Genomic DNA, 20,372 nt, shown 5'->3' with positions numbered 1-20,372 from the left:
ATTTAGATGTACAACATTTACACAGTTTAAGCAGGACTAATCTCAATTTAGTAATTATGCAGAATGTATTATAAATAGAAACATGTTTAAATGGAAGAGAGGGCCTTTAATTATAGAGGGATCCTTTCATAAAACAGATGAAACCGCTTCAGGACAAGGAGGCTGACAAAGGAGTCTAAAACTTCATATGAAAAAGGTTATTTCAATACCTATTAAGGAATAAATTTACAAACAGTAATCAGATTGCACAGGAAAAAAGAGAGGATGATTACTGACCTTGAAAAGGAATTTATCTGGAGACTGTCACGTTGAGAAAACACAGGGATTAGAATAATCTGCAGAAGTCACTGCCATGTGTTTACGTTTAAAATACCTCACTGCTATTAAGACTCACTACAATTTTGGTTTCAGAAAAACATACAAGAAATAAGCATCCTAGTTTGATTAAACAGATGAAAATTTTTAAAAAGCTTAAAAAAAACCCACAACACACCACTGATATCTTATTTGGATCAGTTATGCTTTCTAAAGGAAAAAAAACTTCAAATAAGTCAAACACAGGCTGAAATACAGTAGAGACAACAAAAACATCATCAACCAATGAAATTCTGAATTCTCCATTTTAAATTGCTATGATCAATACAAGAAAATTTAAATGTACACTTAATAGTTGTAATCTCACAAGTGACTGCTTCGGACCACTTTATGTCAAAAGTTGAGGCTGATAATATAACAAGAACATAATAAACTCAGCAGGAGATTTGTTCCCCAGTAACAAATGATTAAAGGTGAAGTTGGTAAAAGTAATGAAAAGATTTAACTAGGCAATATATTAATGAAATACATAGAGAGGTAGTTTATCACCTTGAATAGCTAAAAGCTCCATGAAATGCAATACAACAGCTACACCTGTGTTAGTAAATGAATGTATTTTAAAGGTTATAATAATGAATAAGAATTTCCTTTGGAAAATGAAAGCAAACACTTACAAAACAAGCAAAAATTAATATATTCATGAAAATTTTCTGCACGGCAATTTAAATCACTGACTATATCACTGTACTCTGTAGTTTCATCAAAAGATTTCAGTATTTTTCCTAGAGTACTGAATGGGGAAGCACTTTTGTGAAGATGAATCAGTATGTTTCCAAGGAGGATTCATGATGGATTTGGGGCATTGTATAAATTAAATTCCAAGGAGAGGAACATATATTGAAAATGCTGGCAAGTGTTTGGGGGAACTGGGGAGGATTATTTTGTGCAAAGGAACAACAGAACCAGCACGGGAAAGAGCCTATAGCGTGAAAATGTTATTTTTAGAAACTGGACCTTAAAAATGAGGACACAGCTATGCAACGATCCGAGTGAGCCTAGATACAATGTATAACAGCACTTCCAAAGGATAAAAGGTTTGTAAAGAAAGACTTACGTGACTTGTAAACTTTCTGCTGTTAGATTATTCCACATGATCTCGTTAGCTTGAAGGTTTTCATTTTCTTCTAGTAAAGACGTATCAAACTCTATTTCTTGTTCAACAACTTCTGATGACCTAATTTAGTAAATAAATGTTATATTTTCAAAATTAACACATATCTTTGAGTAGATCATAAAGCAAATCATTATGTTTTGAATTATTTTAATAACTGGAATATATAGTTAAAATTACATATGAAATAAAAGGAAAGGTAGCGACTGGATACATATTCTTTTTCCTTTGAATAAAAAAAATAGTCTTAAAATCATAACAGATAATAAAATGGCATACAATTCTTTGAATCAAGATCACAGCATAACCAAGGTTCTCAAGGGTTATCAATGTGAATGGGTCCACTCTTAGCCGATCCTGTTATAAACCTGCACGTGACAATTATCAATTCACACACAACAACAAAAAAGGTAATGCAAGAAGTCTTAGGACTTTTTCTGTACATACTAATACAGAGTTACATTTCAATAAAAGGCAAATACAGTTCATTTTTAAAGTAAAAAACCTTCTTGCATTATCTGCATACTCTGTAGTCTCAGGCACTGCTCAACCTGGAATAACTGCAGAGTATACAGAGGTACTTAGAATTCACTTTAAACTAGAATTTGGACAATAAGAGAAGTAAAGCATAGAAACTTAATTTAGCCCAGAAAGCAAACTGCATCCAAATAAACAGTAAATTAGCTCACACTGAATCTGGACTGTCATGTACAGTCTGCTGTCACCACCAAAGTTATGGGTCTTCATATGTAATAACAGTAACTGGAATTTTGTTTTTCTAGACTCAGCCAAAAAGATGAATGGATGGTTAAAGAAACAGTCAGGTTAAAAACCTGACTTTCAGTCAGCTTTCTGTACATGCAAGTAGAACAATTTTCAAACTAGGATAAAGCTTTACAAGTAACAATGTAAAAGGAATCAAACAGAAACAAATTCAACTCTGATCACTTAAGCAGTGTTGCAGTTTAATGCAGGGTTTTTCTCAAAGAAGAAACGTGAACATGCACACTAAGATGAAAATGTATACCTGTGAGTATCTATGAAGTCATTATACTCAGAGTTAGGGTCTATCTGTTCAACTGAGGTCTGGATCTCTTTATGGACATTCACAATCTCTTCTGTTACAAGACTGGTGATCTGGCTATACTCATCCAAGATTCCTTTTCTAGAGAGGAAAAAAAATTCAAGTGTATAACATGGCACTGAAGGCATAGATGGCATTGAAGATGCTTCAAACTTTCAATTTGCTGTTTCTACAAACTCTTGTTGCAACTGGCTAAAAAGGGAAAAATAAGACAGTATGTTACTCAAAGAAGTAACGGATCAACTGTGGCCTTTTCTTTACAGATTGGCTATGAGTGAGAAGTCTCTAAGACCATGCTGCTTGTATTGATTTCAGTGCATCTACACACAGGTTAGCTAAACTAAAAACTGTAGAGATTACAAGGAAAAAGAATGTATACAGCTCATTGGTAACGCTCTTCTTTACAAAGGACTTATCATGTTTGTTATAGCCTACACTAAAGCTTTTTATGTTCTGACTGACAAAACAATTATATTCTGGTACAAGGCAAAACAAGTCACAAAATAGTGTGCATTTCCTCTAAAAACAGGCTTTCTTTATTCTTTTAACTATCTTCTTTCATATATTTATTTTATGATTTGTCATTCAGACAAAGATAAGTATAAATCACAAGTTAGCGTATATTTACAAGAAGAAACAAAATCAAGCAACAATTTCCTGTAAGAAAGTACAAGCCATCCAGGCTTGTCTTTACCTGCTTCTGAGAGTGGGAAAAAACAAGTGAATAGTGAATGGTAAAAGAATAGGTGATATTGTGCCACTACTCTTAATAGCATCCAGTGACACATCCTTAGAACACCCTCCTATTCTCTTTAACTTATAGCTTTCCATAAATGAACACTCAAAACAATTTCCTATTTCATTTTTGTCTTTGACAAACTTGATAGCTTGCCAGGCTCTGAAGCATGGTGAGCTTTCTAAAAATACTGATTAATTTTGGCCAGCCCAGAGGAACATGAAGAGAAAAAAGCATCAATAGATTTTTCCTAGATAAGATCTCAAGTTATGTTTACTCTGTAAAAAAAGTTATGTGATTGGATTTTTTCAATGCTTTTTCTGAGGAGAAAACAGACAAGGGAAGGCATTGAATCTTGCCTTGCCCGTGAACAACATGTGTGAAAAGGTTCCAGGAAATAGTTCAAAGAGTGTGGTGAAAAGATAGGTGTATGTCAACTACAGCAATGCCATATTGAAGACAAAGGTAATCTATGTCAATTCCAAAAAAACCAACCAACCAACCAAACAAAACCCACCAACACCCCCCCTCAACTACTAGCAATGTTAATCTACACTTCTTCAAGTTTACCGAACAAGTTCATCGGCAAAATCAGGATTATAAAGGAAGTATGATTCACAGAGATGGCCACACCAAGCTGTACACCTGAAGTCACCATCTCTTTTTGTATACCAAAAATACTAGAAAGGACTAATTTTCCAATACATTCAGATGTCACAAAAAATGTCTATGTAGAGACAAAAATAATTTTTTACAGGTTTTTACTCCAGACATAGCAAAGGTGAGCAGGTTCAATAGCTTCTCATTCAATCATAAAATTCTTCAGTGAATTATCATAGCTTACAATTCTGAAAAATCACCTTAATTACAGCACACAAATTTAACTGTAGCCTTTTGCTGTGATTTTTACATACAAAATTAAGATTAAAAGGACTGTACAGAGACTACTACAAAGGTCTACTTCATTTCAATACCTGCACCAGAATCAAAGGAATTAATATGATTCTGCATAGGGCAGTTAATGGTGTCTGTACCACATAAGCATGTAAAGCATGAAATCCCCAACTCTCCCTCACCTCCTATGTGCTGAAGTCAAGATGAACGTAGACTTCAGAGAAGGTAAGAAAATGAGTTAAAGAAGAGTGCCTCACATCTAAATGAACAATAACTACAAAAAAAAGTAACTGCCCTTTCTTTTAGGCTAAGTGACTTAAATAACACCCCAGAAAAAGACCTACAGAATGGATTCCCGAACCAATTCCTGTTCTTCAGGAAAGACAAAGGGGCAGCATGGTGGTTACAAACCAGAAAAGAGGGCTTAAATTTCTCATTGTCTGTTCTCAGACATCATCAGTTTGCACATCTGTAATGAGGTAAAAAATGACCTTTCAGGAAAAAGGTAATTGTATTTTTAAGGTTGTATTCCTTACAGTGAGATCAGGTTTATATGATCCTGTTACTTCTCCCACACATATGATTAACCATGCATCTGCTTGGCCCTCCTCCACAACGACTTTCAAGACAGTTGGCCAGTTTAAACCAAATTTGTTGCTGGTGGAATTTCATAAAAATAAGGCTACCAGAGAGGCAACAAACTTGCCATAGTATAGCAGCTGAAGGACAAAGCACAAGCTCAGCCATAAACACTGTAGTTAATCTGTAAGATTTTACAGTTTTATTAGAAGATGGTGTCTTGCTAGAATGTTTAAGTAACCACTAAAAACTACTCTCTGCATTATTTGGATAGGCTTTTCTATGCACAATTATTGTCAATTGAATGATGAAAACATCTTTTTTCGTTATCCCTTGATATACAGTTAATTAATCACAGTTTATTATGTTCAAATAATCCTAAAAATTCATTAGAATACTACATGTATAAAATTCTGCAAGTTAAAACTACATAAGAATATGTCTTACAGGGCTTTAATCATTTCTTCTTGCATTTTCTGTAGTGAATCAAGTAACAGAGGAAGTGTAGTATCATAATATTGGTGCTGATGTAACTGTGCTCCTTTCAGTGCCAACACATACTGATTATGCAACATATGAAGCTTCATAGTGGCTTTATCACACCGATCTTTGGCTTTCTCAGTCTCCTTTCCTAAGAGAAAACAAAAAAAGAAAAATGCACATGGTGATTTAAAAGTATACAAACTCACAGATGACATGAATCTAGTAGATTTACAAGCCTGCACCTTTTTCTACAGTAGTTTTTTCATGGTACTTCTCTGAAGAAGGTAAAATCTGACCATTTTAAGGTCATTAGTAAGACCAAATGTCTTGGTTTTCTAATTAAAAGATTAAGTAAGAAAAAACTGTTATATTTTCTTTGAGCAGAAATGTGAGAATTCTTTACCTAAAAGTATTTGAAAACCACTATCTACACAGGCATAAAAATAACTATGAAGAATAAAGAACAAAACTCATACACATGACTATCACAAAGCTAATCTTTTATTTGCCTCAGAGCAAATACACAGTTTTTAATGGAGAAAGAGATGTCCTACTAGGTCAGATCCATGATTCATTAAAAATCTGTCATTTCTTGCGAGCAAAAATTTACTGCATCTCTTCCCAATAAAGCAATGGTGCAGTCTATATGTGAGCAGCTGAACTCTCACTACTGCTCCAGCTTCTCTACTACAACTACAAAATGGGCAGCTTCTCTACTACAACTTAACATTTCCTTAGCACTGTCGGTATCATGATCTGGAGGTTGGCTCTAGAATCTCAGCTCTACACTGTTAGAGACTAGAAGTTGTCAATTTCATGCTGACAACACCAGTTCAAAGGCAGAACAGAAGCTTGACAGCAGACCTTGAAAAGCTGAAATTGTGTCATATGAGGAATACACAAAGGACAGTGAACTCCAATAAATTAAAGTACAGAAACATGTTAAAGCACATCCAAAAAAAGCTGAGGGAAAAACTTGTAAAACAGTAACAAACCCTCTTTCATATACATTGGAGTCAGCAAGCTTGTCAGAAGATGGAAAGGACAGTCACTATATAAAAGGAGCTGGTAGGAAAAGAAAACAAGATTTTTTTGTATCTGTGTTCACTAAGAAAGACCTTCAGAGATTTCCAGGCTGAAATGTCTCTGTGAAAGAGTCCATGAGTCTCTCTCTTCTGAGGTGTCAGAAGGAGAGGTTAGAGAATAAATGAAATAAAAAGAAACTATGAGGACTGGATGGTGTTTAGCTTTGGAACTTTAAAGGAACTTCAGAAAGTTTTAGATGAAATATTATGACTAGTTTTTACAGGTGGAAGTAGGCACTCAATGGAGTGCCCCAGGCATATCAGTTGGGTCCTGATACATGAGGTGATAAAGATGATGATGAAGACAGTGTCCGAGGGAAGCAAATAGGGGAACCAAATGTGAAGAACTGGGAAAAAACCTTAAGATGTACTGATTAAATTACAAAATGGTAAATTATAGTGTCAACATTTATAGAGATGCATATGGGGAAAAAACTATTCAAGCTTAGTAATCTATTGTTATTGAATGCACTCAGGAATGAGATCTTGGGGTTAGTTCAGAAAGATTGATGGAAATCTTAATTCAGTATTCAGCAGCTGCTGAACAAAGATGTTAATTAGCAAAGGAATACACAGCGTTATTATGCCACTGACTAAATCCACATGAAAAAGTACACAGTTCTTTCACCTCAAGGAGGACATACTTGAAATGAAAAAGGTTTAGAGAAGGCATCAAGCATCAGAAAGGTAAGAAACACATGGAATCCAGAAGGAATGACTAAAATGAGAACTCCTGAAGCACCAGGAAACTGAGGAGCAACATGTGAGACGGGACACACAGTTAACAACCTCTTCCCAACCTCTTTCAATGTAATCACTGTAAGGCATTATATGGAAATAGTATATACTTTGTTAAAGGACATTCTTCTTCAACTAGCTTGCACGTAACCTATGCAATCTTTTGGTCAAAGTTATCGTAAGCATGAAAAACTTATGTGGTTTAATAGTGAATGGACATGTGTACACAACAAGAAAATCTTTAAGAGCAACTAAGAACTAAGAGAGACAGCACTTCTGACTCGGGGAACTCCCTAGGTAACAAATTACCATGAAGTTGAGAGAGCTGCCTATGTGTTTCTCCTCATAGGGCTCTCTAGACATTTGCTACCTCACCACCATCAGCTACATTTTAAACACAGAGTAATACAAATTACTTTAAAAGTGTATTATGTCTGTCATTTAACTGAAAACAATCTAACTGCTGACCTAATTTTATATGTGGAAGGAACCGACTTCTTACACTATAGTTTAGCTAAATGAACAAAGTTATTCTGCACAACAAAGACAAAACACATCTCCAGAGCTGTCACCAGAGAAGTATTTTTCATTTAGGTATGAATGAAACAATCCACTTTAAACATTTCTGTAAAACTGTTTTCAAGATACAACAAAGTCAACTCTCTCTAAAACTTTTGTCAGACATAACAGGTTTTATCCTTGGCAAACAATCAAAACTTCATGGGAAGACTGTAATTTTTTTTATTTCCCCCAAACATAAAAACACTGCATTATTTATTTCTAAATTAAATATAGAACATTTAGAGGAAAAATAAAAATCCAACACATCACACCCAGAATAACATCCCAGAAGTTACGATACCACCAAACATGTGCATGTCTGACACCAGTGTACCAATATAATGGGATGGTATACAATCCCATTTTCACATCTGTCTCAAGGACTAAATTCATTCTCTATACACATTATTCTTCAGCAGAACACCTCAACTAATTTCAGAATAAACTGAAGTATCATACATACTTAGTTTCTAAATACAGTAGGCTACAGTGTCAGCCTGGTCGCCTGCACACCAGGACATATACACTATAAGGTCTTTCTGGAGAATGTGAACATAGAGAAATAACAGAAGGTGACTGAAGAAGGTTAGGAGGGGAAGAGGTCAAGTAGTAGTTACAGTCTAGGGATCGGATGAAAGAGGAGAGGACAAGGCAGCTGGAAGTCAGAGCTGGAAGCGCCAAGTTTTGCTTGCCCTGGCCCATTCCCTTGGGAGATACAATGGCCAGGGAAACAGGAAGAGGGAGACAAGGTGCTAGCAGAGGGAGAAATGCTGGATTATTTCTTGGGTTCATTGTATGTTTGGCCACTCCTACTCGAACATGCCCTAGATTACGTAATCCAAAATTATCTCCATATATCATCATTTAAGAGCTTAAAACCTGCAACTTCTCCATGCATGTCTTGAAAATACATCCCCTATCAGCTTTCAGCTTAGCAAAAATCAGCGTATGTCAAATTATACCGTGTACCATCAGTATAGGCTTCTGACCTATGGACAACAAGAAATAGCCTTCAGCAGTTAAACTAAACTGAAAATTTACATTAAAAATGATATATAACTAGACACTTATCAATGCCATCTCTATTTCAGAAACCTCATTCATGGCTAAACTATCCCATTTTCTCATCTGCCTTGACAACTAAATTCCTTTGCCATACATTATTCCTCAGCAGAACACCTCAACTAATTGCAAAATAAATCAAATTATCACATACACTCAACTTTTAAATACAGCCTTTGGATCTATAATTAATACAACACAGCTACAGTATTATTTCCATATTGTAATCTATTTTTTAAAGCAGCAAAATGCAGTGAGGCAGAGTACACAGTTGTTCTACATATCAATTAGCACAGAGGAAAACATCCAATTTTCTTCATCTGTATAATGAATTTCATAAACAGATCTAATTATAATTCTATTGCCATCAGTTGTTGACAAAACTGTTTCATGTTTATAGAACCTGACTGTGTATACAATATGTCACGCCATAGATAGTATTATGAAGCTTGCAAAATTCAATTATGAAAGTTTGACATTTGCGAAGTAAAGGCTGGCATTCTTTTTAAAACATTCTAGAGTCGAGTACTTCAATTTCTAATAAAAACTCTTTTAAGATTTTACTAGAGTACAACAGAGCCATTCAGAAAAAATGGTTTAGGTTATTTTCTATTAAAAAGGCAGATTTGCTACTCCAAAGTTCTTACAATCATAAGTATTAGTCTCTTGTAGCCTAATATTCACCTAGAATGGAAGAACAGAAACTGGACAGGACAACCAGCTGAGAGCAACTGAGAAAAATTTCAGGTCATAGTGTTCACTTCATTTTTTTTTAAAATAAGCATCAGTATGATGCTTATTTAAGAGAGAGACATGTATTTGACAGATGGACCACTTGCTGGATAAGGAATTGGCTGGACAGTCGCACTCAAAGAGCTGCAGTCAACAGCTCAATGTCCAAGTGGAGACCAGTGACAAGTGGCATTCCTCAGGGGTCGGTACTGGGACCGGCGCTGTTTAACATCTTTGTCAGGGACACAGACAGTGGGATTGAGTGCTCCCTCAGCAACTTTGCCGACAACACCAAGCTGTGTGGTGCAGTTGACATGCTGGAGGGAAGGGTTGCCATCCAGAGGGACCCTGACAGGCTTGAGAGGTGGGCCCGTCCGAACATCATGAAGTTCAACAAGGCCAAGTGCAAGGTCTTGCACATGGGTTGGGGCAATCGCAAGCACAAATACGGGCTGGACAATGAGTGGATTGAGGGCAGCCCTGAGCAGGACGTGGGGGTGCTGGTTGATGAGAAGCTCAACACAACCTGGCAGTGTGTGTCTGCAGCCCAGAAAGCCAACCGTATCCTGGGCTGCCTCAAAAGAAGTGTGGCCAGCAGGTCATAGGAGGCGATTCTTCCCCTCTGCTCAGAGGGCTGAGCACCTCTGCTATGAATACAGGCCAAGAGAGTTGGGGTTGTTCAGTGTGGAGAAGAGAAGGCTCCGGGGAGACCTTACAGCAGCCTTCCAGCACCTAAAGAGGGCCTACAAGAAAGCCCGAGAGGGACTTTTTACAAGGGCATGTAGTGATCAGACAAGGGGTAACAGCTTTTAACTGAAAGAGGGTAGATTTAGATTAGATCTAAGGAAGAAGTTCTTGACTGTGATAGTGGTGAGGCACTGGAACAGGCTGCTCAGAGAGGTTGTGGATGCCCCATTCCTGGAAGCATTCAACGCCAGGTTGGATGGGGCTTTGAGCAACCTGATGTAGTGGAAAGTATCCCTGCCCATGGCAGGGGGGTTGGAGCTAGATGGTCTTTAAAGTCCCTTCCAACCCAAACCATTCTATGATTCTATGTACAGTGCAATTGCCTCAAAGAAACTGACTTTCAGAAAATAAGTATTACAAATACAGAAAATTTTCATACATATTTTGGATTAAAAAGAAATAACCATACTGAAGAGTTCAGGTTTTTACCTCCATACAACTTCTCCTAGTTGGTCAAAAATTTTAAGTCAAGGCTCATATCCCCTTATATTGTTCACTACATTTAGTTATCACTGATTTCAATAAAATTTAACACTTGTGAGGTCTTCAAATTGGCATTATAGATTTTGATGTATTATTCAAACAACAAAATTCTGCCTCTGTGGAATACAGCGTAAAGCACCCACAAATTCACACAGGACAAGGATCTACCTCCTGAAGGTTACCTGTAGTGTGACATTTAAGACTCAAGCCAAGATTTGGTACAAGCTTAGCTGTTCAAATTTCAAATCCAGCTTCACGATAGCATAGGTTACACTAATGACTGAGGCCTACATCTACTGTTGTTGTTTCTGCAAATTCCAGTTAAGCTGCTTTAGTTACAGCCCTTCAGCTAAATCTTATGGGCAAGGAAATGCCCAAAGGACAAAATAATTTTCTTAAAGATCTATTCTTTTCAAAGAGAAACAACATACAGTAAAAATCTCAGGTTTGACTAAAATGAAATCCAAAGCTTTCCCGTCAAGATCAAAACAAACATTATGGATTGGTTAACTACAGAAATATGTTACAAAGAATTTGAAACTGAATGCAGTAAGAAATTACCTCTTCATGTCTACATTGTAAATCAGCTGCTAGCAAAAAAGCTCAACAGTATACTTCAATGGATACATGCTACCATAAGCCCTGAACTTATTTCATTGCGAATGTAACAATCAGCCTTTCAACTCAGACAAAACCCTATACCAATGACATCCCATTCTACAGAAAGATTGTATTTTTTCCTCTCAGTGTTGCTTTGCAACAATGGTAAGAAAAACTGCCTAGAAGACCTCCCTTTAGTATCAGTTATTAAGCTCTTTGTTCTTAAGTTTGCTTTGTTTTTATTTGATTTGTTTCTTTGGGACCTTTGAGGACATGAAAGAAGAAAAAAAAATTAAAGAATAAAAACTCGAGAAGACACAGAAAGCTAAAAACTTGCCAACATCTAAGCATGTGTTCATGCCTGAGATGCGCTCTCAAATTTTTGCATTTTTAAGTGTTTGCTCTTAAAAGACAGTAAGTATCATAATTGTTTTTTGAGGAGGCATAACTGAAATACTGAATAGTTTGTGAAAACAACATAAATCTGTCAGTTAGGCACATTTTGGAATGTCTACAATTAGAAAGAATTTCTTGTCCAATTTTCATAAATATCAGAAAAAGTCTGTCTGGAGTCCGATGTTACGATATTTCATGAAGGACTGCCCCTTGCCTCTCACTCTTGGTAACTTCAGTGATACCAACAGGTATGACCTTCAGCCATTAAGAAGTTATGACAAAGTGTTCATAAAAGAGGGAATAGAGATCGTTGTAAAGGCTTAGCTCACAACAGATGAATTAACTTTCTGGATTTAGAACTCCTGGCATTGAAACGTGACCTTTGGCTTCAGTGCACAGAGAATGCTGTCCCATGAAGAAACACTAATAAAGATAACGTCCATCTGACAAAGGAGAATATCATTCTATTACGAAAGTTCAGGTTTTGACAATGAAATTGATTTAGTTTAAAAAGCAGGCAGAGACACACCTGACTGCCAATAGAAACAGTGAGAAGCCTTAAATATGCTAGAACTGTGGAAACAGAAAAGCAGCAGAATTACAGGACAAACAAAACGATAATTAGAGTGGCAATCTGAAGATCTACACATGAGTAACAGTGGGGAAGAAAATCTTTATACATAAATAAAACTATGACTAACAATGCCAGAGAAACTTGGAGGACAAGAACATATGTCAATAAATCACATAACTGCCTCTGTAGTTCAGGAAGTGCAAGAAGCAAAACCACACAAATTTCTGGGCGTGGGTAAATATAGGGAAAAACACCAGAGGCAATGTTATAATAAATGTGGGTACCAATGACACTGCCAGGGGAAACCTGGACAATATCAAAGTGACTACAGAGCTCTGAATGCAGCCATCAAGGTCATGGAGGCCCAGGTGGTGTCCTCCTCAATCCTGTCAGCGAGGGGAAAGGGCAGGGGAGGAGGGCACTGACAGTACAGGTCAATAAGTAGCTGTGGAGCTGTTGTTGGTGACAGGGTTCTGGGTTCTACAACCATGGGACCCTGTTTGCAGACCACTGTCTGCTTGGGAGATGGGAAGCACCTTACTAAGCAGGGTAAAACTATTTTTGCCAATAGGATGGCTGACCTCATTGGGAAAGCTTTAAACTAGGAAACACAGGGGAGGAAGAGGGTGACCCACAGTCCTGAGAGAGCAGTGGATGAGATTGCTGAGCAAAGGGCATGGCATAGTGTGACAAGAAGGGATCACAAAGTAAACAAAATGGGGTTGGCTGGGGTCACCTCCAGCACCTGCATGTGGGCAAGGAGGTTCCTACAAGGCACCTCTGTGGAAAAATCCCCCCAAATCCTCTCCAGGAACTCAACATGCTGGGGTGCCATGCTCAAGTCCCTGTATACTACTGCATGCAGCATAGGGAATACACATAGCGAGTTAGAGACCTGTGTGCAGTTGCAGGGCTACGATCTTGCTGGGATCATGGAGGCATGGTGGGATGGCTCCCATGACTGGAGTGTTGCAATGGAGAGATACAGGCTCTTAGGAAAGACAGACCAAGAAAACAGGGAGAGGGAGTTCCCCTTTATATGACAGAGCAGCTGGAGAGCATGGAGCTCTGCCTAGGAACAGATGAGGAGTCGACAAAGAGCTTATAGGTTGGGATTAAAGAGAGGACATGCAAGGTCCCAGGAAAAGCCAAGAAGCTTGGTTTCAGAGGTGTTATAATTTCCTGTATTATAACCTCACTAGAGTATTACAGCATTTGATTTCAGGAAATTTTAAAAGTAAAAAAAAAAACAGGGAGTACCAGGGTTTTTGCTTTTCTGTTTTTTTTCCAAATGAAGCAACAATCCTCCTCTGAGAAAACATGCAACTCTTCAGCGTATACTAATGTTTCAGACAGAAAAAAAACATTTCTTCCTTGGTTTGCTTTAGAATCTTTTATTTTTGTAAATATCAGCACTAAAGTATAAAGTTGTCAATGCATATAGTGATCTATTAGACATTTCCCAATGCTTATGATAGCAGTTTTTCAAATAATTTCCCAGAACTGCATTTATCTTTTCATCTACATATTTTTCAGCATTTTCAATAACAGAGGCAATTTCTGAATATTTGCTGTCTCCACATTTGTTTATCAATAACAAACCTCCCATATAGTCACTTCCTTATTTATTTCAACTCTGGAGACACACATTTTCACAGACCATTATTTCACTGTGCCTGGAAAAGAATATTCCTTTATATTTTTTTTTTGCATTATTCTATTGAACACAGTCTTTGTAGTCCTGAATGAGACAACCAAAGCTTTCAAACAGATCTTCTTCTAACAATGTTTTTTTTAAAGCAATAAAATATTTTTACATTAAAGAAACCTAAAGCTCGACTTAAATCTGCTTCCACAGACTCGTAAGTGGAGGGAATACTAGTGGGACCCCAGCACAATCTTTGTCTTAAGCAAATTTTGATAAGCACTAAGCACTCCTTAAATTAAAGCAAGTAATTTTAAAACCTAGATATGACAGAAAAAAAAGACTACCCTTACAGTGATATATCAAGCCACTGGAACTATGTATATTCAAGGTAATTGATTCCTAATACTGAAGAATACGTTACACAATTTACAGTGAATTCTTGAGAAAAATTTGTTGCCTCCTGCTTTTGGAGGCAACCCTCTAACTTCTCCATTTCTTCTATTAAGCATTTCCTCATAGTTTGTTCAATTCCCCAAGTTTTCATCACTGAATAGAAAACACATAGCTTGTAGAACTTGCTTTATAACTGCTTATTCCGTATTACCCATTTAAATTATTTGGGACCTTCCTGACCCAAGTTATCTGCTTGAACTCAGTATTTCACGTAATGCTAGGCATGTCTAAATACCACAGATGATTATGAAAATTACTTCCTCATATGATAGTTCTTATTGATGCCAAGAAAACCACCAGTGACACAACTTTTACCCAGTGATACAATTTCTGAAGTATTCTGTTTCCCATGCTGAGCCTGGCTTCATTTCCCTAAGACTAGACTAGACTAGAATATTTCAGTTGGAAGGGACCTACAACCATCACCTAGTCCAACTGCCTGACCCCTTCAGGGCTGACCAAAAGTTAAAGCATGTTATTGAGGGCACAGTGCAAATGCCTCTTAAACACTGACAGGCTTGGGGCATCAACCACCTCTCTAGGAAGCCTGTTCCAGTGTTTGACCACCCTCCCCGTAAAGAAATGCTTCCTCATGTCCAGTCTAAACCTCCCCTGGTACAGCTTTGACCCATTCCCATGTGTCCTGTCACTGGATCCCAGGGAGAAGAGCTCAGCACCTCCCTCTCCACTTCCCCTCCTCAGGAAGCTGTAGAGAGCAATGGGGTCACCCCTCAGCCTCCTTTTCTCCAAACTAGACAAACCCAAAGTCTTCAGCCGCTCCTTACAGGACATGCCTTCCAGCCCTTCCATCAGATTTGTTGCCCTCCTCTGGATGCACTCAAGGACCTTCACATCCTTCTTAAATTGTGGGGCCCAGAACTGCACACGGTATTCAAGATGAGGCTGCACCAGTGCTAAATAAAGCAGGATAATCACCTCCTTTGCCCGGCTGGTTATCCTGTGTTTGGTGCTCCCCAGGATGTGGTTTGCCCTCTTGGCTGCCAGGGCACACTGCTGATTCATGTTGAGCCTGCTGTCAACCAGCACCCAGATCCCTTTCTGCAGGGCTGCTCCACAGCCACTCGCTCCTCCAAGTTACACTTGTGTCCAGAAGTTAGGAGACTTTAAAAATAATTTATGACAATCTACAAAGTACTTTTTATAGAAACTGCTACAACTAAACTAGGATGGCTTTGAATGTTAGTTCTGTCTCAGGAAGCAAACTCTGAAATTTAGTGAGTGACCAGCCTTATCATCACTCTCCAAGTAAAGAGATGCAAATGCAGTGCTCTTAATTAACATAGGTTTCATAAGACCAAAATCACTAAGACAGACATAAAGATAGGATCTTGGCTTTTAATCTCCAAGGGCTTTTTTCCCTTTATGTCTTGCAAGAGGCTTACATGAACATGTTTCTTCAACAAATAAAAACACCCACTCCCTCCTCCACTCAACTTACTTCTGAGAAGAGGATAAGAATTTTTCCCAAACTTTATTCAACAAATTAATGACTGCAAATAACAAAGTTTTCTAATGTGAAAAAACTCTTTGTATATACTTAAGAGATTTCAAATTTACAAAATACCAGACCTAAACTTCTGATTTAAGAATCAGTTCAACATTAAGCAGATAACTTTATTAAGATAAACAAATAACATAGTATAAAAATAGCAAAAATTAAAATGCAATCTTTTGAACTGCTGTCAGATGTTTGAGCTAATAAGCACCACTAGTAAATTCTCTCAGGCCTGAGTGCTGGTCTGTGAGGATTGAGGAGAACGCATCCTGGGGCTGCATGTCCATGTTGAGTGGGAGCAATATGCCCAAGCTGGTCCCACACTCCACAAGAAGTCACCAAGATCTCTTGGCTCTGCACTCCCCAGGGTTTCCTGCTCTAGAAGCTATATTTTACACACAAGAAACAACCTGAGCCATTACAAGCATTGGTAGTGTCTATGAGTTGAAATGCTTACAATAGTGTATTAATTTGAAATCCATCCAGCCTGCTGACATCTGTAAGACAGACCACTTCAGCCAGTGTTACTTGTTTTGTCTCAACAATGTGAGAGTTTCAGTCAAAAATAAACTCAAAAAATACCCTACTAGGAGTTTCCCTGATCTCAGGAACAACTAAAGGCAACACATGCCACCAGGAAATGTAGTAGTATAATCACAATTTTACAGGCATCTTAGAATGAATGCACCAGCCACCTAATAAAAGTATTTTCTGCCACTCAGCTATTACAAAGAATAGTAGGACAATAATTTGATTTAATGAAAGCTTTTTCAACAGCTTCCTTATTTATCATAGATACAGCCTATGCTGTCATGCAACTTCAATATGTACCACAGAAGTCACATCAGTTCTGAAGTATTAAATCACAAGAGTTGCAGGGATCAGAAAACATTCTTCCAGCAGATGCAATGTTGTATAATGTGCTAGGTGTACTGTTAATATTTCTAGTCTCCTCTAAATCACAACGTTGTCAGGGAACACAAGCCAGCCTAGGGAAATCTGTAGCAGCATAAAATGAAATTATGAAATTAAATACTTAGAATCAATATATTTTTGCTTTACTATTTACTATTTGTTAAATTGTTAAGAATAATACTTTTCAAATTTTTTATAAAATAGGCAAAGAGAAAATTATTGTTTATGATTTAATGTACTCATCATTTCCTCATTTAAGCTTTTTTAATATAGCAATAAGTAGTGTTTAATCAAAAAACTCAAGGATGAAAACATCAGCAACCCCCCCCCGGACACATTCTGAACGGCACTTAATATAGATGCACAATTCTGCAGAAACAAAAATAATTGTGGAAATAGCAAACTTAAGTGGAAGCAGTTACTGATCCAACCAAATGAGATTCAAACTGTAACGAGCTATCACACTTGAGATCTACAACTGTTCTACAGTTTCTATTTTGTGTTCTTTACCCATTATTTATGAAACTTTTTTTTAGAAGCTTTGTGACTTGTTCTTTAGCTAAACAATGTCTTTCTCATTTGGCATAAATTTTGTTTTGATGTGTTTTCCTGCAGCAGCAACATCAACTTGCCACACTCTATTTACCTTGTTACTCAGCATCACTGATGTCAGCACAGCATTGTAGGCTCAGAGTTGTACACAATCTGTGAGTGTTATTTTGGACCCCTGTTGTAAGAAGTCTACACCATTTTTGTCAATATCACACATCCAAAAGATTTCAGAGGGCTGTCCATTTCATTATCTAGTAAGTTTTTATCTTGTATTTTGCTCCAATGACCACAGTATGCACTATGAGCCAGCACACCCTGACGCCCCAATTCTGCAAAGGAATATGCTGTGCATTCCCAGTACATACTACTTTTTTTTTCCCTGAAGTTTACCAATGCAGAAGAGACTATTGGAATCAACTTGTCCATAGTCCCAGTTGCTGAAGTATGCCTCATTAGAGATGCAGTGGGGTAGTTCAGCTTGCTGACTTCATCCCCTCTCAGCTTGCTTTCTCTCACCATACATTAAAAGGACGTAAGAATTACGGACTGAAAAAAAAGCAAAAAACTATCAATCAAGTAACACCAACCAGACTGCCTGATACCTGGGGTCTCCATGCCCAAGAACAAGCAACCAGGCTGCATTTGTGATTCCCATGGTAACCAGTGGTCCAGAAAGGAGCAGCAACGAATGACTAAATGGGGTAAGGGCTAGAACAAACAAGATAAATCAGTCACTTCTGATTGAGACAGCATGCAGACAATAGTGGCCACAACAGGGCAGTGCAATCCAGCCTAAGGACCAAGTGGCAGCCAAAGCTCAGTGGTGCACCCTCTGCAACACAGCTGTCCCACTGCTTACCTCATGCCAAAGCAGAAGCAGTGCTAGCAGAGGGTTCCCCAGCACAGCTCCTGAGCCACTGTCTCAGCCACTTTCACCTTTCTTCAGATCTGGAGAGCACAAAGCCTTCCATGATGAAGCTCCTGCATTCTTTAGAAAGCAGTTCCCTTTTCCTCACTACGAAACTATCAAAAAATTCCTACCAGCTGCCTTCACATTGCCCTAACACAAATAAAACCTGTAACTAACCAGTATCATTATTCAGTGCTTAACCCTTACTCTTATTCCTCTTTCCACAGGCCCTCTTGGTGTTTTCAGAAAAAAGTGAAAACAGCTGTAACCCTGCATTAGGGCATCAACGTGTTGATTCAAAGTGATTGTCCCATTAGCTGGTGGAAAGTATGACACACAGTAACTCAAGTTTACCTTGGAATACTTTGTGACTGCAGAAAAACATAAAAACAACTACCACTGCAGAAGATCACTTTCCACTGTTCATAACTTTGCCAGGCTTTACTCTTTTCAGTTAATATCCTCTACTGTGTGTGTTTAGCCCAGACTTTAATACCAGTTTTAACAACTCAACCAAACACCAGGGAAATAATTCTCCTCCCAAACTAGAGAGCCACTTGTACCTCTTTCACTAGCAGCTCTAGTAAACTTACTTTCTCACTAGAAGATGGCTTTGCTATTCCAAAACAAAACAAAACAAAGTCACTAAATTTCAAAATCACTACACTTCCAAAACAGAGAAATTTCTATAGTCACTCCTTTGTGTGACTAGCGTTCTACTCCTGTTTTCCATGTTACATACTATATGCTCCCATGTTAAGTAGTTATTTGGGGATAAACCAAGCAATAAAATTAAAGTTATATGTAGAAAACAGCTGGGGAACTGGATGAAATTAACAACTGAGTATGTATTTACATTTTTAAGTGAATACGAACATCAGTAAAAGGAAAAAAAAAGGTGAAGCTAAACAGTGCTAAGTATAACTTCTCTTATCCCATGCTGTTCTGTCATTCACATACCAGCTACTGCTCCAAATTTTAGACAAAGTTGGAAAGAAACAATCTTTATCTCAGCTACTATATGATACTGATAGCTACAATATTGCACTGTGAAATATAGTACAACAGAACCAAGGACAATAACTGTCATTTTAGGCAGCCATACAAAAACTTGAAGATGAATCTTGGAATTATATTTACATACTGCCATCCAATTAATTTTCTCTAAAGAAAGAAAAAAAATCTTAGAAAGGCACATAAGGACAATTATTACCAAGATACTTCAATACATCATAGACCAAAGGCTCTCCTTTATCTAATCATTAGCACAAATGAACAGTAATCAAAATCCATGCAGTTTGGACACATCATTCCCCAAAATTCTTAAAAATATCACAGTGTGCAAATGAATTCTTTTCCTCTTTTGCTTAAGGTTGACAAAGGTCAGATCCTTTATACTAACTGTCAAGAACTGATGCTGATGCTACTGCAGCAACCGTAATAGGTCAGAGGATGCAAGGAGACTGCAGCTACAATGTGGATGAGATGGCATGGCAACCCACTTACCACTGTTAACAGTTCATTTAAGCAATTTTACATTTCAAATACATCCACTGAAGGAATAACAGAAGAACTTAAAAGGATTACCGTTTATATTAAAGGAAGGGCTATGCCTTATTTTAAGATTTTTTAAGAAGAGTACCACCAAGTACACATGATGACAATTAGCCTGTCTTACTTAAGAAACTAAATAAGCTTTTATATTTAATAGAGTTGCTCAAAATAAAAACATTACCCTGTTTCACTGTATGAGTTTTAGCAAGTTTGAAAATGGCACTAACAAATAGATGAAATTAACACAAGTCAGTCATACCTTTAGCCACAGCTTCTTTATATTTTTCTTTGGCAGAATTTACTTCTTTTATTAGTTGTCTATAGCTAGATTTTAGTTTCTCTAGTTCTGTCTTCGTGACCTTTAAGAAAACAGAAATATAAAAAGTATTAAAAATACTTACCCTCAACATATAAAAAACTTCATAGCATTAGTGAAAGAGAATTAACAGGGTTATTTTCCAAAATAAAGATGTTACTACCACTTTCCATTGCCTTGAGATAATCTTAATAGGATAATACATGGTGTAACAATCAAAATCAATAAATGTGTGGAATGAAGTAAGAGGCTAAAACAGCGATCCCCA

At 37.4% G+C, this 20,372-nt stretch overlaps 1 protein-coding gene across 14 annotated transcripts in view; it reads right to left on the bottom strand.

Annotated features, from left to right (window-relative positions):
- FER (FER tyrosine kinase) overlaps positions 1-20,372 on the bottom strand; it is a 196,501-nt gene that overhangs the window by 149,129 nt on the left and 27,000 nt on the right. For 11 of the 14 annotated variants that reach the window (XR_012648927.1, XM_075020214.1, XM_075020208.1 and 8 more), the window contains exons 5-8: positions 20,048-20,147; positions 5,227-5,410; positions 2,514-2,651; positions 1,430-1,549 (exon numbers count right to left, since the gene is read on the bottom strand). Coding sequence is in view for 12 of the 14 variants with exons in the window: in XM_075020214.1 (XP_074876315.1) it covers positions 1,430-1,549; positions 2,514-2,651; positions 5,227-5,410; positions 20,048-20,147 (542 nt within the window). In the remaining 2 variants the exon portion in view is untranslated. Of the gene's footprint in view, positions 1-1,429; positions 1,550-2,513; positions 2,652-5,226; positions 5,411-13,634; positions 17,871-20,047; positions 20,148-20,372 lie in introns of those variants that run through there. The other 3 variants (XR_012648928.1, XM_075020220.1, XM_075020218.1) reach the window with 3 other exon arrangements.

This window comes from Buteo buteo, chromosome Z (genome assembly GCF_964188355.1).
Source record: "Buteo buteo chromosome Z, bButBut1.hap1.1, whole genome shotgun sequence".
NCBI classification, from domain to species: Eukaryota; Metazoa; Chordata; class Aves; order Accipitriformes; family Accipitridae; genus Buteo; species Buteo buteo.
This window is presented reverse-complemented; position numbering and strand designations above follow the sequence as displayed.